The sequence below is a fragment of the Perna viridis genome, chromosome 2 (genome assembly GCF_037379345.1).
Source record: "Perna viridis isolate PV_CMFRI_1.1 ecotype Kerala chromosome 2, ASM3737934v1, whole genome shotgun sequence".
NCBI classification, from domain to species: Eukaryota; Metazoa; Mollusca; class Bivalvia; order Mytilida; family Mytilidae; genus Perna; species Perna viridis.
Window position 1 is genome coordinate 16,393,333 of NC_142446.1, and position 13,916 is coordinate 16,407,248.

General features: G+C 31.3%; 1 protein-coding gene across 1 annotated transcript in view; it reads left to right on the forward strand.

The window, feature by feature from the left end:
- LOC148623826 (uncharacterized) overlaps nucleotides 1-13,814 on the forward strand; it is a 31,594-nt gene extending 17,780 nt beyond the window's left edge. Inside the window, exons 14-23 of the mRNA XM_088565991.1 lie at nucleotides 2,206-2,352; nucleotides 2,784-2,985; nucleotides 3,956-4,002; nucleotides 4,286-4,327; nucleotides 4,600-4,786; nucleotides 5,160-5,295; nucleotides 7,849-7,955; nucleotides 8,212-8,336; nucleotides 9,705-9,824; nucleotides 10,619-13,814. Of these exons, the coding sequence (XP_088422117.1) occupies nucleotides 2,206-2,352; nucleotides 2,784-2,985; nucleotides 3,956-4,002; nucleotides 4,286-4,327; nucleotides 4,600-4,786; nucleotides 5,160-5,295; nucleotides 7,849-7,955; nucleotides 8,212-8,336; nucleotides 9,705-9,824; nucleotides 10,619-10,793 (1,288 nt within the window). The 3' untranslated portion in view covers nucleotides 10,794-13,814. The remainder of the gene's footprint in view (nucleotides 1-2,205; nucleotides 2,353-2,783; nucleotides 2,986-3,955; nucleotides 4,003-4,285; nucleotides 4,328-4,599; nucleotides 4,787-5,159; nucleotides 5,296-7,848; nucleotides 7,956-8,211; nucleotides 8,337-9,704; nucleotides 9,825-10,618) is intronic.
- The last annotated feature ends 102 nt before the right edge of the window (nucleotides 13,815-13,916 follow it).

Sequence of the window (13,916 nt, forward strand, 5' to 3'; positions counted from 1 at the left end):
ATGGAAATGGACTGGTCATACTTTAAGGAAGAACAATAAAAACACTACAAAGCAAGCTTTAGATTGGAATCCCCAAGGGCAAAGAAAAAGAGGAAGACCAAAGAACACCTGGAGGAGGGGTTTGAACTCTGAACTGAAGAGAGTAGGACTAACGTGTAACACCATCGCCCAAAACCGAAGCGAATGGAGAGAAACTGTAGTCGCCCTATGTCCACCCATGGACGAAATGGAATAAATCATAATCATAGCAATAAATAAGCTATGGTCTGTAGATCACCACACGAACGTATAATTATGACATTGCCGACAATATTCTACAAATCAATTTTAAGAGAGGTGTCAATCAGATACAAATATCTATATACTGAGCTAATAGAAACTGGCTATGATCTATAAATGCAAGGTTGAATGTTGCACTATCACAAGATTTTTTAAAATTTAGTAGCTAATTTACCTTATAAAAAGACGTTTTAAATTCCCAAATAATATTTATTATATCAGATGCTTCCTTAACACTTTGAATAGAAAAAGCAAATGGCTGCCTTTTGTTTACATTGCCATACTCACGAGAATACATTGTTTTCAGCAGGAAAATCAGTTAAGAAATAGATAGTAAAATTCCAAAAAAATAGTACCACAGGTATGATGAATGAATACATACTAAAGTCATGATTTAAAGAATGTAGATTGGGTTTCTATCATAAATAAACTTAATTCATGTTTATAATAATAATTAAAAAACAAACAACAAAACAAGTAGTTGTCAACTTAACAAGAATAAGATTTATGTTTTTTTCCTGGCAACTGTGTTAGCTCGAAACTACTGACATTTTTGGCAACATGAATTTTAAGACCACAGTAGTCTAGTGCTTGTACATGATTAGATAATTCTAAATCTATAATTATACTGAAAGTAACACAGACTAGAAAAAAAGACTTTAATAGAGAATGTTCTTAATCAAATGAATATCACATTCAAAAGAGGCCCCTAAACAAGTGAAAGATAGTTACCTCCAATGGGTCTGATGTCAGCAAAAATTTCCAGGTAATCTTAGGTAGTACAATACAGTTAGGTCATTTCTGAAAATTTGGTCTCATTTTGTTGAAATAAACCTGTTTTGGGGCAGTCTGCACAGACATTTCTAGTGTTTTGTCATAAAAAAGGCATATTTTTGAAATCCTTGGTGTGTGGAGGTTGAAGTCATTTATAAGTAATTTAATGATTATTATGATAAAATCCAGTAGCCATGATAACATACTGAAAAAAATATTACTCAGTTTTAGTACAAATCTGGGACGCCTTTCCAAAACTAACAGTCAAATACTATTTTTTATAAAATATCGGGCACTTAGACACTACCACAGGATGAAAGCATGCATGGAGTAGATGGGAAAAGGGTAAAAATAATGGGACCCATTTCGATTCATTCTCTCACAATTTTAATTCCAAAAGTTCATGCGAAATGAAGTAGTTTGAAAATCAGCCATCTGATGCTGAGGAGAGAACCTAATATGGCAGGGGACTGAAACTTTCCGGATACCACTCTTCATAAACAGCAAAAAAACATTTTGAATACCCTCAGTTTAAGTATTAAAAAAGAACAATTCTTAATTTTATGGAAAATGCAAATTTATTATTACAGTTTTATTTTACATTATATAATCTTTGGAAATGGCTGGGTGCTTCTATTTTCACAAGGATAAAAAATCCCTAATGGAACAACACTTTGATTAGTACTTAAATGTCTGTCTGTCTGTCTTTACATCTTTCACCCTAATAAACATGTACCTCATTTTGTGAACACATGGTGTGATAAACATCTGATTTTACACAGTTCCTTGTCATACAGTCTATATACCAGTACTTTGTCAAACTTTTGATATTTCATTCTTGAGTTAAAGTTTTTTTTCTTAATACGTATGTCACACTGTGTCTTGAGAATACTTGAAAACCTTATGTTGCATATATTGTGCATTCTTTTTGTTATGGTTTTGATGTTTATAGACTAATTTTAAGTTATGGAAAGTCAGTGTCTATATGTTACATGTACATGTATTTACATTGTGTATTTATATCAAGGCTGTTTATTGTCTGTATTAATTCACTTAAAGTTCAGCAATTGTCTTCTTAGTCTGTCAATGAATAATGAAAGATATATGTAAGGTTAAGTTATTATATTAACCGAGTTTTATTTCATTTTTCAGTGAAGTTGTGGAGCTTGTAGACTTTTGTAGAGATTTATGTATACAGTTGGTGCCTGTGTTAGAAGTAGCACCACAGATTCAGTTTGATGATCTAGATGACATTTACAACATACTGGAAGATTTTATGACATGTTTTGGAGATAGTCCGTATGTAGACTGTATAATACACATCTTACCAATATGGAAGTTAAGAATAACGAAAGGGCAGACAAAAATTATGAAAGGACTTTTAAGGTTTTATCGTCTGAATATAGCTGAAATATTGCTGCTCGGACGTTAAACCCCAACAAACAAACAAACCTTTCTCATATTAACTGATGAATTAGTTGTTATCTTTTCCAGACAACCAATTTACTCAACATAGATTTAACTTGATAATGTTGATATTTTGATTTTGGAAAACAATGTCAATAGATTTGAACAGGTCATTTTTTCAGACAGAAATCATTTTGTTGATGGATGACTTAGAATTCACTATGAATATATCAACATTATTAATGAGTTATCAAAGGAACTGTATTTGTTTTTAAACTGTGAATACGTATAAATCATAACAAAACAATGTTTTTTTCCCCTAGATTTGTCAGCTTGGGGCCGAGACTAAGTAGTTTTGTAATAGAGACAGATGATGGAGTCTTGGATGTAACAGATGCTGTGAAACTTCTGCCCATAAAACATCACCAGATACTCAATATATGTGGCTATCCTCTACATGGGATGGATTCAGAACTCCTTACTCACTTACCACCAGATGTTGTCATCAGTGAATATGGCATTCAGGTCAGTTTTCATATTCATATTATACTTAACTTATTTGTATAGTTAATTTTTAGTTAATTGATAAAACCTCAATATTTTTTTCTCTCCTTACGTCTGTTCTCATTTTAGCAACATTTCTCAGCTTGTACAGAACAAAATGTTTTTATACTTGGTATATAGCTTTGGCATGTTAATACCACCATATTCACCATAAATTTTAGATTATTCACGTTTCCTAGAAGAAATCCAACCTCTCAATGTTCCCACCTTGGCAAAGGGTTTTAAATTCTGATTTCTGTCTGTCCTTGCATACTTCTATATTTCAGCCTGAAAAAGGACCCCAGAGCATAAATTCTGAAAGCTCTTGCACTTAAATGAATCTTGGTCAATTAATTAGTTTTGGGTTAGGAATACACCTATTGATTTTTGAGTCAGTAGGTCAATGTTCAAGGTCACTTGCACATTTATGAAATACATTTATTTTTGTGTAAAAATTGGTTTTCTGAGTTTAACTTTTGAAATCTGTTCTGTATTTTCATGAAATTTATAGAGGTTAGCATTTTTAGGTTAAGCACCTATTGGTTTTAAGGTCAGAAGGTCAAAGTTTAAGTCACATGCAGTATAAGAGTTACTTTTTTGTAAGTAAAAATTGGTTTCTAGAGCCTAACTCCAGAAATTTTTGGTGCATTTTTACAGGTTCAACTTTTAGGGGTAAAAAAACATCTAATGGTTTTATATTTCCTATCATTTTTATTTGTTTGAATAGATGTTTTGTTTCATGGTAGGGAGCCTGGAGCACTGCTCTTGTTATTTCTGTATCAACCATATAGCTATATTTTTATCAATTATTAATATGAATAAGTTCAACATTCAGTAAACAAGATTGTGCTAAATCTCTTGGTATATTACATAGTATTACAAAATCCATTTTTTATATCTAACTTAAAAAATAAACCAACCTTAAATGGCAAATAAATATTTCTATTTTTAGGCTGACTATGATTTTCAGAGATTTTGTTCACCTTTATCAAGTCATGGGTAAGATATCATTTAAAAACAAAAGGAATAATATGTTCTTGGTACTGGTTTTTAATGATTGCTTAAGCAGCTAAAATGTATCAGTTCTTGATTGATAAACATTTGTAAAAAGAATATATGATAACTTTATGAATTTATTTGTACCGCTACATTAAAAAATGATTTGATGTATGCTGGCTGGTACTGTACTCATTATCACATTGAAGAATACCAATATATGTTATGTGGCTTTGAAAGTCATTGATTCTGTTATGAAATGATGGGTATTTTTTATTTGACTTAGGATGAACTACATAATGTGTCCTGGGACATCAGCTTGGAACAGGTAGGTTTGGCATTTACATTTTTTTCTATACACTGGAAAATTCTCAAAAAGATAATGTGAAAACACTTCTTATGTGACTATTTCACTGACATTATAATAAGCAGTTCCTTGCATTACTTGACACTACCTCCAAAGAAAACCACAATGATTAAATCATTATTTTACTCTGCTGGAATGAAGAAGTGCAGTTATATCCGAGATGACAGATTTTGATGTTATTTTACCATTCTTTTAATTTTATTGATGTTAAAGACATATATTATTCACTTAAGTCTTGCTGGATGTCCCGAGGCTGCTATTTGTAACATATATGGTGCTGTAAAATGTGGTGATGCCCATGGTGCCCTTGGAGCTGTTGTCTGTAACTGGTCTGGAAAAGGCCACCTGACACATTTGCCATTTGCCTGGCCTGGGTTTCTCATTCTAGCTGGATTATCCTGGAATTCTGATTGTCACCAGGTATTCAATTCAAATTAAGTTAATAATTTACAAGAAATTTAAATGTATAAGGAGCTAAATGTTAACACTGAAGATTTTTAGCTTTTCTAGAAAAAGCAATATATTGTAAACACTTAAATGACAATTAGATAATATGATTGGAAAGTGTTTGACTGGTTCCAATGTTATCTGTAATTTTCACAACCCAAACACTGCAACAGGCTTAATAGAGAGCTTTCCAGTATCATATTACAAATGCATACATCACCATCAGATTGATAGATTTGTTTTCCTATTAATATTCAATGTTTGTTGTTACTATGATTTTTCTCTCCACTTTTCTCTCAAGAGATTAATACTATTCCTTTTAATGATAAAAGTTGTATCTTTACAGGATTATTTATATGCCAACCTAGGCCAACTACTAAACAGACTGGTATTCAGAGATACTTCAGATAGACTGGGTCAAATTATAGTAGAATTAGGTCGTGCTGAAACTTATCTTGTACGCTGTTGCAGAGCTCAAACAGGTAAGGAGTTTTAGTGTTGATGACTATTGTGATATATTGCTTTAAACTTATTGGCAATTAGAGGATGATTGAATTCAATATGTACTATAAAAAACGAGTGAATACTATACTATAGTCAGCTGTGAGCTAGGTTAGTGTTGATATGTTTATGTTGGAGAAGCAACTTTTACAAACAGCTCAGTACAAAGCAAAGTCCACTGTGTTCTGTGCGAGATAACTTGTCCATGCACTATGTGTGTTGACTCTTTTTATTGGAGATATATGGTCTTCATCCAGTACATTCTGCAATCTGTTATTCCTTCTGTCCTACAGTCTGCCATTCCTTTTGTCCTATGGTCTATACTTCAGTCAGTACTTCATTTTGTCCTTCAGACTGCCCTTCTTTTTCACAGTCTGTACTTCTTTTTGTCATTCAGTCAGTACTTCCTTTTGCCCTTCAGTCTATGTTTCAGTCTGTCCTTTTTCTCCTTCTATTTGTATTTTTCTGTCTTTCAGTCTTAACTTCCTTTCATCCTACACTTTTGTCCTACACTTTGTGCAGTCCTTCTATTTGTCCCACTGTCTGTCCTGGCTTTTGTCCTTCCATCTGTACTTCTTTTAGTCCTACAGTCTGAAATTTCTTTTGTCTACATTCTGTCTTCCTTTTGTCTACATTCTGTCTTCCTTTTGTCTTACAGTCAGTACTTCCTTTATGTTCTAGAGTCTCTACTTCATTTTTTTTACAGTCTATCCTTCCTTTTGTTCTACACTCTGTCCTTCCTTTTGTCATTCTTTTTTCCTTCAATCTGTACTACTTTTCATCCTACAGTCTGCACTTCTTTATGTTCTAGAGTCTCTACTTCATTTTTTTTACAGTCTATCATTCCTTTTGTTCTAAACTCAGTCCATCCTTTTGTCCTACAGTACGTCTTTATTTTTTCCTGCATTCGTCACTTTCTGTTGGCCTTCAGTACTTCTTTTAGTTTGCCTTTTATTCTGTCCATTAATATGTCCTTTCTCTCCTTTATTGCTCTTTTGTTTTATCCTTTAGTCTGTCCTGCATTATGTCATTTCGTTGTCTTCTATTCTGTCCCTTTTCTGTCCTTCTAATATTTACTTGCTAGCCATATGTTTTGAACTCAAGTGTTTACTTAAATTTACTCATTTAAGCTTTTTTTTTGCACTATTGTATCAATATAATGCATTAAGCTGTGTTTGACAATATGCTAAATTGCTATTGATTTGACAAAGTATTATTTCAGGAACAAATTTGATTTTAACTGAACATACATCTTTGAAATTCGAAGTCTACCACTGCAAAAAAGATAATTGAATTATAGTCTATAACTGTCTGAACATTTCAGACAATACATGTATATGATCTGTATGCATACACCTAGTTGGTCAAACCTTAAAAGTGACCAACTGTATGATCAAGGATAAACAAGCTGGACAATCCAGGTTTCTAACTATATGTGTAGATTTTGAGAACAACTGTTGATTTATTATTATTTACAGTATATTGGTTTATATTTACATTTTTATAGGACCACAAACAATAATGGTCGTATTATGTTATGATGTTGATGTTATTGTCGTTCTTGTTTACTTGTTCGTTTCTGTGCAATAACTTAGTTGTAGTGGACTAAATGTCATAAAATTTTGATATACTTTTACTTGCTGTTTGATGAAGTTTGCTATATAAAATGGGGTCACAAGTCCCTACTTTTCTGCAAAAAGGGACCTAAAGGGTAATCGTTGTGTCTTTAACATTGATGTAGAAGGTTTAGTTCTCATGCAATTTTTACAGTTTTTTTTTTTAATTTGTTTCTTATATAATTCTGTTGAAAGAATATTTAACAGAATTTAAATAGCATTTCGCATTGTCAGTCTAGTGGGGGCCAAAGCAGGGCCAAACTCTTAAAAATCTACTTTTTTTTTATTCTAGTCTGATTTTGTAAATTTGTAACATTAGATTTCTCATGCCTACATTTTTCAATCAGATTTCAGATATATCTTATGGTTTTTGAGTTAGAGAGGCCACACCCCAAAAAAATTGACTATTTTTTATTTTTGGTGCAATTTTGAAATTTTTTGTTGTAGATTCCTCATGAAATCCCTACCTGCTTTTTTCAATCAGATTTCAGATACATGTATCTCTTACAGTGTTCAAGATATAAGAGGCCAAAATGAGCCATGCCCCAAAAAGAAGTATGCTTAACAAATTTACTTTATCATTTACTGTTTTTGGGGTAATCAGGAACACAGTGATTCATGAAAACACCCTGAAGCAAAGATTCGTTTTTAAATTAAATTTCAAAATGTTGTGCATTATTGTACCCAGATTTGTTGTTGTGTCCATAATGAACAGTAAGTCCCTATGTTTAAGTGTGTCAAAATGAATGCTCAAGTGAACAGAGTCCAACTGACTATGGTCGTATCATGCTGCCATTTGCAAAGCTTTTTATTATGTCTATTCTTTACAAAATTTACATGATTGAATAATGCATAATGGTCTATGTTTTGTAACATTTTATCTTACAGTCTAAATACATGTATAATTATATTTTTAAGGAAATGATGTACAGAGATTACCAGATGAAAATGGATCTACACTGTTTCAGTTCTACTTTAATCCTGATGCAATACCTATGGAACATTTGACCCCAGAAGCTGTTCAGGTATTTAGCCAATTTTGTCCAATCTCAAAATCACATCAAAACAAGTTTAAAATGAACTTCTATAGATTGAAATGAATATGAAATTAGACTGCATAATGACATTTTTTATCTTTATTGAACAAAAAGTCAATTTACTTAAGCTAAAACATCATAACTAATGTCTTATAAAAAAAAAAAAAAAAAAAAAGATACTGAATTTGGATAAGAATTAAGTACAAAACATGACCTGTATAGATAAGTCAACAATTTGTTTCAGAGGACTGTACGTCATGTAAAGAAGTGTCAACAAGAATTATCCCAGATTGTTCTGACCCATGAAGAAAGTGAAGATATCAAGAAGGAGATGAATGTAACATGTGATTTGATGATTTTCTCAGCAAGGTGATTGATTATTATGCTATTGTCCATTGTTTATTTCAATAAAAGTAATGCTACTTAGAAACTACTATTTATGGACTATTTTTTATTTACACTAATTTTACTAATTGTAGATGATTTATTTTTGTTTTTTGTTCAATCACAAAAACGAAGTGCTTATGGTACTAAACAACTTTTTACTTTTTATACCCCATGCAAAGTTGCGAAGGGTATAATGTTTTTGACCCGTCCGTCAGTCCATCTTCAGTTTTCATGTTTTGTTCTGCTACGGTGATATTTACTTTGGATTAACTGAAACTCAAAGAAATCAGTTTGAAACTGCCATTCTGAGTAATAGAATTTAGTTAGAAGATAAAGGTCTAAAGCTTAAAAAACATTCTTATTCCTCTTTTTATCGGGGTCCTTCTACATGTATTTCTCTCACAAACAAATTTACTTGAGTATCCAATATGGGGACGTGTGGGGATGTGAGCGCGCTCACTAAGTTTCTTCAATTATTTTTGCATTGGACCTGTATGCTTGAAAAATTATTACCCGCAGAATTGATTTATACTGCTAATAAGATTTTTGAAACCACAAAAATTGATTCTCACAAATATGTTCACTTGACTAGTTAGCCTTAGTGTCACATCACACTCATCATCCACCCATCCCCTTAAATTCAATTAGCAATTTTTTAAGAAACTTGATTTAAGATAATGAATTTGCATGGAAGTTATTTTTTACAATATTTTACTGCAATATCTTAAAATATTGTACTGAAAATGTTTTAATTGTTTTTGTTTGGGTTACCACAACTGTGCAAAAAAATCTCTGTTTTTATTTTATTTTATTTTTTTTTTTGGCTTCAATCCTAAACAGTTCACTTAACATAATACTGTTCTACGAAATGCAAGAACCCAGACCACTTATGAGACTATGGCTTCTTCTGATGCAGATATAACAAACTGTAACTCTTAAGGGGTAGGAACAAGCTTTTACACATTATCAAGCACTTAAAAAATCATAACAAGATTACTAAATACCAATACTATTGATATAAAAATGTATAACAAGTAGTAATTAAAACTTTAAGATTAAAGTTCTGTTTTGACTATAAAAAAGTATTATATATGATAAATATGTTGCATTTGACTTGATTATAGGATATTAGCACTGCAGAGATTTGATGGTTGTTATGAGACTTGATTTGTTGATTAATCACTGCAACCATTTAATTGTTAAACTTGCTTCAGAAGGAAGAACATTTTTTCTCTTGTCATTGATTTTCTTTATATTATATGAACCATAAACATTTGACTTTAAAATACTCCCAATTATATTTTTTTCTTTACATTTTATCTGTTTATTATTAAATTTATAATATTTCAGAATCTGCAAGTCTTTACTTCTTGCTGGTAAGAATCCTGCATTTGGACATACAGGGTATGCAGCTGTTAACCTTGGGGTCACTAATCTCCCTGCTACAGTTAAGACTGACCTTGCCAATAGGTTAGTATCAACAAGAATTTAGCTGATTTTCTAATTGTTTTACAATTACATTGTATATTGCAATTATTGTAAAACTTTGATTTTGAGAAAACAGTTTTTATGCCCTGCCTCACAAAGTAGCATAGTATTGTGTGATACCTTCCATTTTAAAGGACTTGTATGTGTCAGTCTGTCTGTCCTTATCCCACCTGTTGGTTTCCAGATGTGACAATTGATCAGAAGATTTTTTTTTATTTAAATTTTGCACATTTGCTTAATACCACAAAAAAACAGATGATCAATTTTAATTTGAGCACAACCATTTGACTTCTCAAGTTAAGCTGCTTTCAACATTTGTCAACCCCCCTTTTTGTGATTTTTAAATGATTACTTGAATACCAACTGAAGGATTTTATTCCAACTTTGCACCATGAATACCATAAAACACTGATCAATTTCAATTTTCAGCGTAGTTTCATATGTAGTTTTCCGGGTAGGCTTACTATATAAAACTTTGTTTTCACCCCTCTTTTTTTCAGCAACAAATGTCTTTAACTTAAAAAAAAATCCTAAAATGTTGACAACTTCTTTTCAGGACAACAGTTAATTCGTGAATTCAAATAAAGGGTCATAATCAATCTGATCAATAAGTTATAGGATTAACAAAATCTATTAATGAATGAACATAAATGAATTAATTGTATTAAATTGGAGAAACACAATGATTTTTGTTTATCAGAAAATATTGTCCTCTAACAAACATAAACTATATTATTTATTTATTTACTCTGTCATGTATTTAATTTATCATATAGATTATTAGAGTTAACAGAGCCTTATAAAGAAGTTTGGAACAGTAGGTACGTACAGCACATTGGGTTAAAAGAATCTCTGAGTCGATTACAGCATCTGTTCAAACTGCTGGTACCAAGTTCAGAGTCTGTGGATTTGATAGAACTTCAACGTAGTGATAATGTACAGCATGTCTAATAGTCAAGGAGCTGGTATACAACATAAACTTTGTGGTAATAAGGGTATAGTTCTTACCCAAAATGTCTTCCCAATCTCATGTGAGCTAAGAATAGGTGATGTTTTCCTACTGTAAGTTAATTGAAGAAAGTAATGCTGTTAAGTTTCATTAAAAAATGGTTTGCTTATTTTTTCCTTTGTTTTGTTGTTATGGTGTATTTAAGATTGCTTGCAAGCCTGATTGCCATTGCCAACTTCATCTACTGGTAGATGTACAACAGCAAATTTTTTGACTGACTTAAGTCAGTTTTCCAATTTAATTCATGTAAGTGAAACCATTCATAAATTTAACTGTTGTTTTTTAGCTCACCTGGCCATAAGCCATGTGAGCTATTGCCATCACTTGGCATCCGTCGTTGTCATCATTTGTCATTGTTAACAATTCTCCTCTGAAACTACTAGATTTGCATAAAACTTATAATGATTGTTCCTTAGAGTATCCTACACAAAATGACGTTTTGGATTTTTGAACAGTGAAAAAACATGGCTGCCGTTACTAAAAAATAGAACATAGGGGTCAGAAAGCAGATTTTTGCAGTTATCTCAAAAACCGTTGCTAACAGTCAAATTCTGACTGGGTAAAAGTATTCAGCATAATGAGATCTGTCTGTGGTCAAATTTTGGTGAAAATCTGTTGACCCATGTGGAAGTTGTTGCCCTTTTTGGACGTTTTTTTGCTGTTTCTGATGTTATTACTTTCAAAAATCGTCTTCTTGGAAACTATTATACAGAATTCAATAAAAGTTGGTATTTTTGTTTTTTAAGGGTATCCTGCACAAAATGATGGTTTGGATTTATGATTGGTTAAAAAACATGGCCATCATTACTAAAAATAGAACATTTTGTGCATATATCTCCAAAACCTTAAGGTTTAGCTAATATCTTTCAATTGCTGAAATGATCCTTATTATAAGGCCTACAAAAGTCTCCAAGGGATCAAAGTTGTCAGACTCCAAATAAAAGTTATTGCCCTTGAGAGGAGAAAAATGACTAGATTTTTTTTAGTTTTCAGCAAATATCTTGAAAACTGTGATAGATAGAATGAGACTTTCAATATTGCTGAAACGATTCTCATTATAAGGCCAAAAAAAGTCTTCAAGGACCAAAGTTGTCAGACGTCTCCAAGTAAGAGTTATTGCCCTTGAAAGGCAAAAAATTATGTTTTTAACAGTTTTCAGCCAATATCTTGAAAACTATAATAGACAGAATGAAACATTCAGTTGATGAAATGATCCTTATGATAAGTTCTACCAAAGTCTTCATTGAGTCAGAATTGTCAGACAACTCCTTGTTAGAGTTATTGACCTTGAAAGGCAAAAATTTAACCAGGTGAGCAATTCAGGCTCCTGGGAGCCTCTTGTTTTTTTACCAATATGCAATGTATTCAATTTTCAATTGGAAACTTTTAGTGTTCACACAGATGTTTTTTTATTTGCCATTTACAGGATTAAAATTGCATAATGATATCAGACCAGAAATTCAACCAATTTATATGCAAGTGATTTTACTTGAAAATCAAACATTTACATTATTCTTTATGCACTGTTAGGTATAGTTATGTTAGTGCCATGTTAAGTTTCATATTGTTATACATTTATATTTTTTATTTATTTATTTACTTATCATACTTAGATTATTTTCATGGTTTCTTGGATGAAGTTTGATTGTTATTGAGGGATATGTATTCATTACAATGTATATTATATAGGATAATTATTTCAAACTGTGTACTTGTACTTTCTCTTTCTCTCTCTCTCGTGGTAATACTCAAGACTTATTACATGAAAAGTAAGCTGAAATAAAACAGTATTACATGTTTTTGAATTTATGATTATTTTGGGTTTTAGAAAACCAATTAAAGTATGAAACATTAAACTAACTCCTACCCAGTGGACTAGTCATGTCATCATAGTTTTTTTTCCAAAATACCTTGGGTAAATACCCTAACCTTGTAGCTAGCCTCCATTATAGGGATTATTTTTATATATTATTATAAAATAAAAAAAAATTTCCAAAATCAAATCCTACTTGTTTACCCAGTGTTTTAATGAAATAAGACTTTTCAAGTCAGAATTATATGGCTTGATTTAAATATTTTATTCTTATATAGCAAATATGGTTATTATTTATTGATATTTCAAATAGTAAAATATAAATCATTAGTTTTCTATATTGGAAATGAGGGTATCTTTTGCATGTTTATGGTTACAATTACAGGAATGCTTTTAAGGTCAAATAAATTCATACTTGATGGTAGTTTACTCTGTTTATTTAAAGAAATACACAGATATATGTAGTAGTATAAGGCTTTACATATTGAAAGGATGTGGGCTATTTTTCCCAGGTTTCTTGCCGCAAATATAACCAATTTTTAAACGTTATTGAAATGTCAAAAATTTTGCCCATGATCTTTAAGAAAAAAAATACATGTTGCTTATTGTTACTAGAAATGCAATAAATGTGAAAAATCAGAGGAAAAATGAAATAGTTAAGAAAAAAAATAATCATTGAAAATGCATTTTTGACTTATCTCTTTCAGTCAGTAATTTCTGAAATACAGTACATGTAGCACCTTTTTACAATATTTTTTTTATGAGTTGTTTGATTGATGAAGAACACATCTTCTGATAGCGTAAGATGGTTTATGAGGTGCCTTTCATTGAAAACTAATAAGTAAACAGTTGATCTTAAGGTAGCTTATTACATTATGACCCTTTCAATGTGACTTGATATTCGTATCATTAGTTCAGTATACATTAAAGTTAATTATTTTGATCTTACTAGGTATAGTTTGAAATGTTTTTGTTTATAATTGTAATATTATAATGCCATTCATTAATTTAGTACTGATCTATCAGGGGTATTTGTGATTTTGGTTGTCATTAGTTTAGTACCTGCTCTATCAGGGGTTAGTACCTGTTCTATCAGGGGTATTTGTGATTTTTGGTCATATAACCAATAAACAATAAGTTTCCACTTCGATTTTACTTGTTTCAACATCAATGCTAGGTTCATTGGTTTTCAGGGTAAATGCCAAAAACAATAAAAATCATTGTTCTTGAGGGGCACATAACTCTTTCAAGG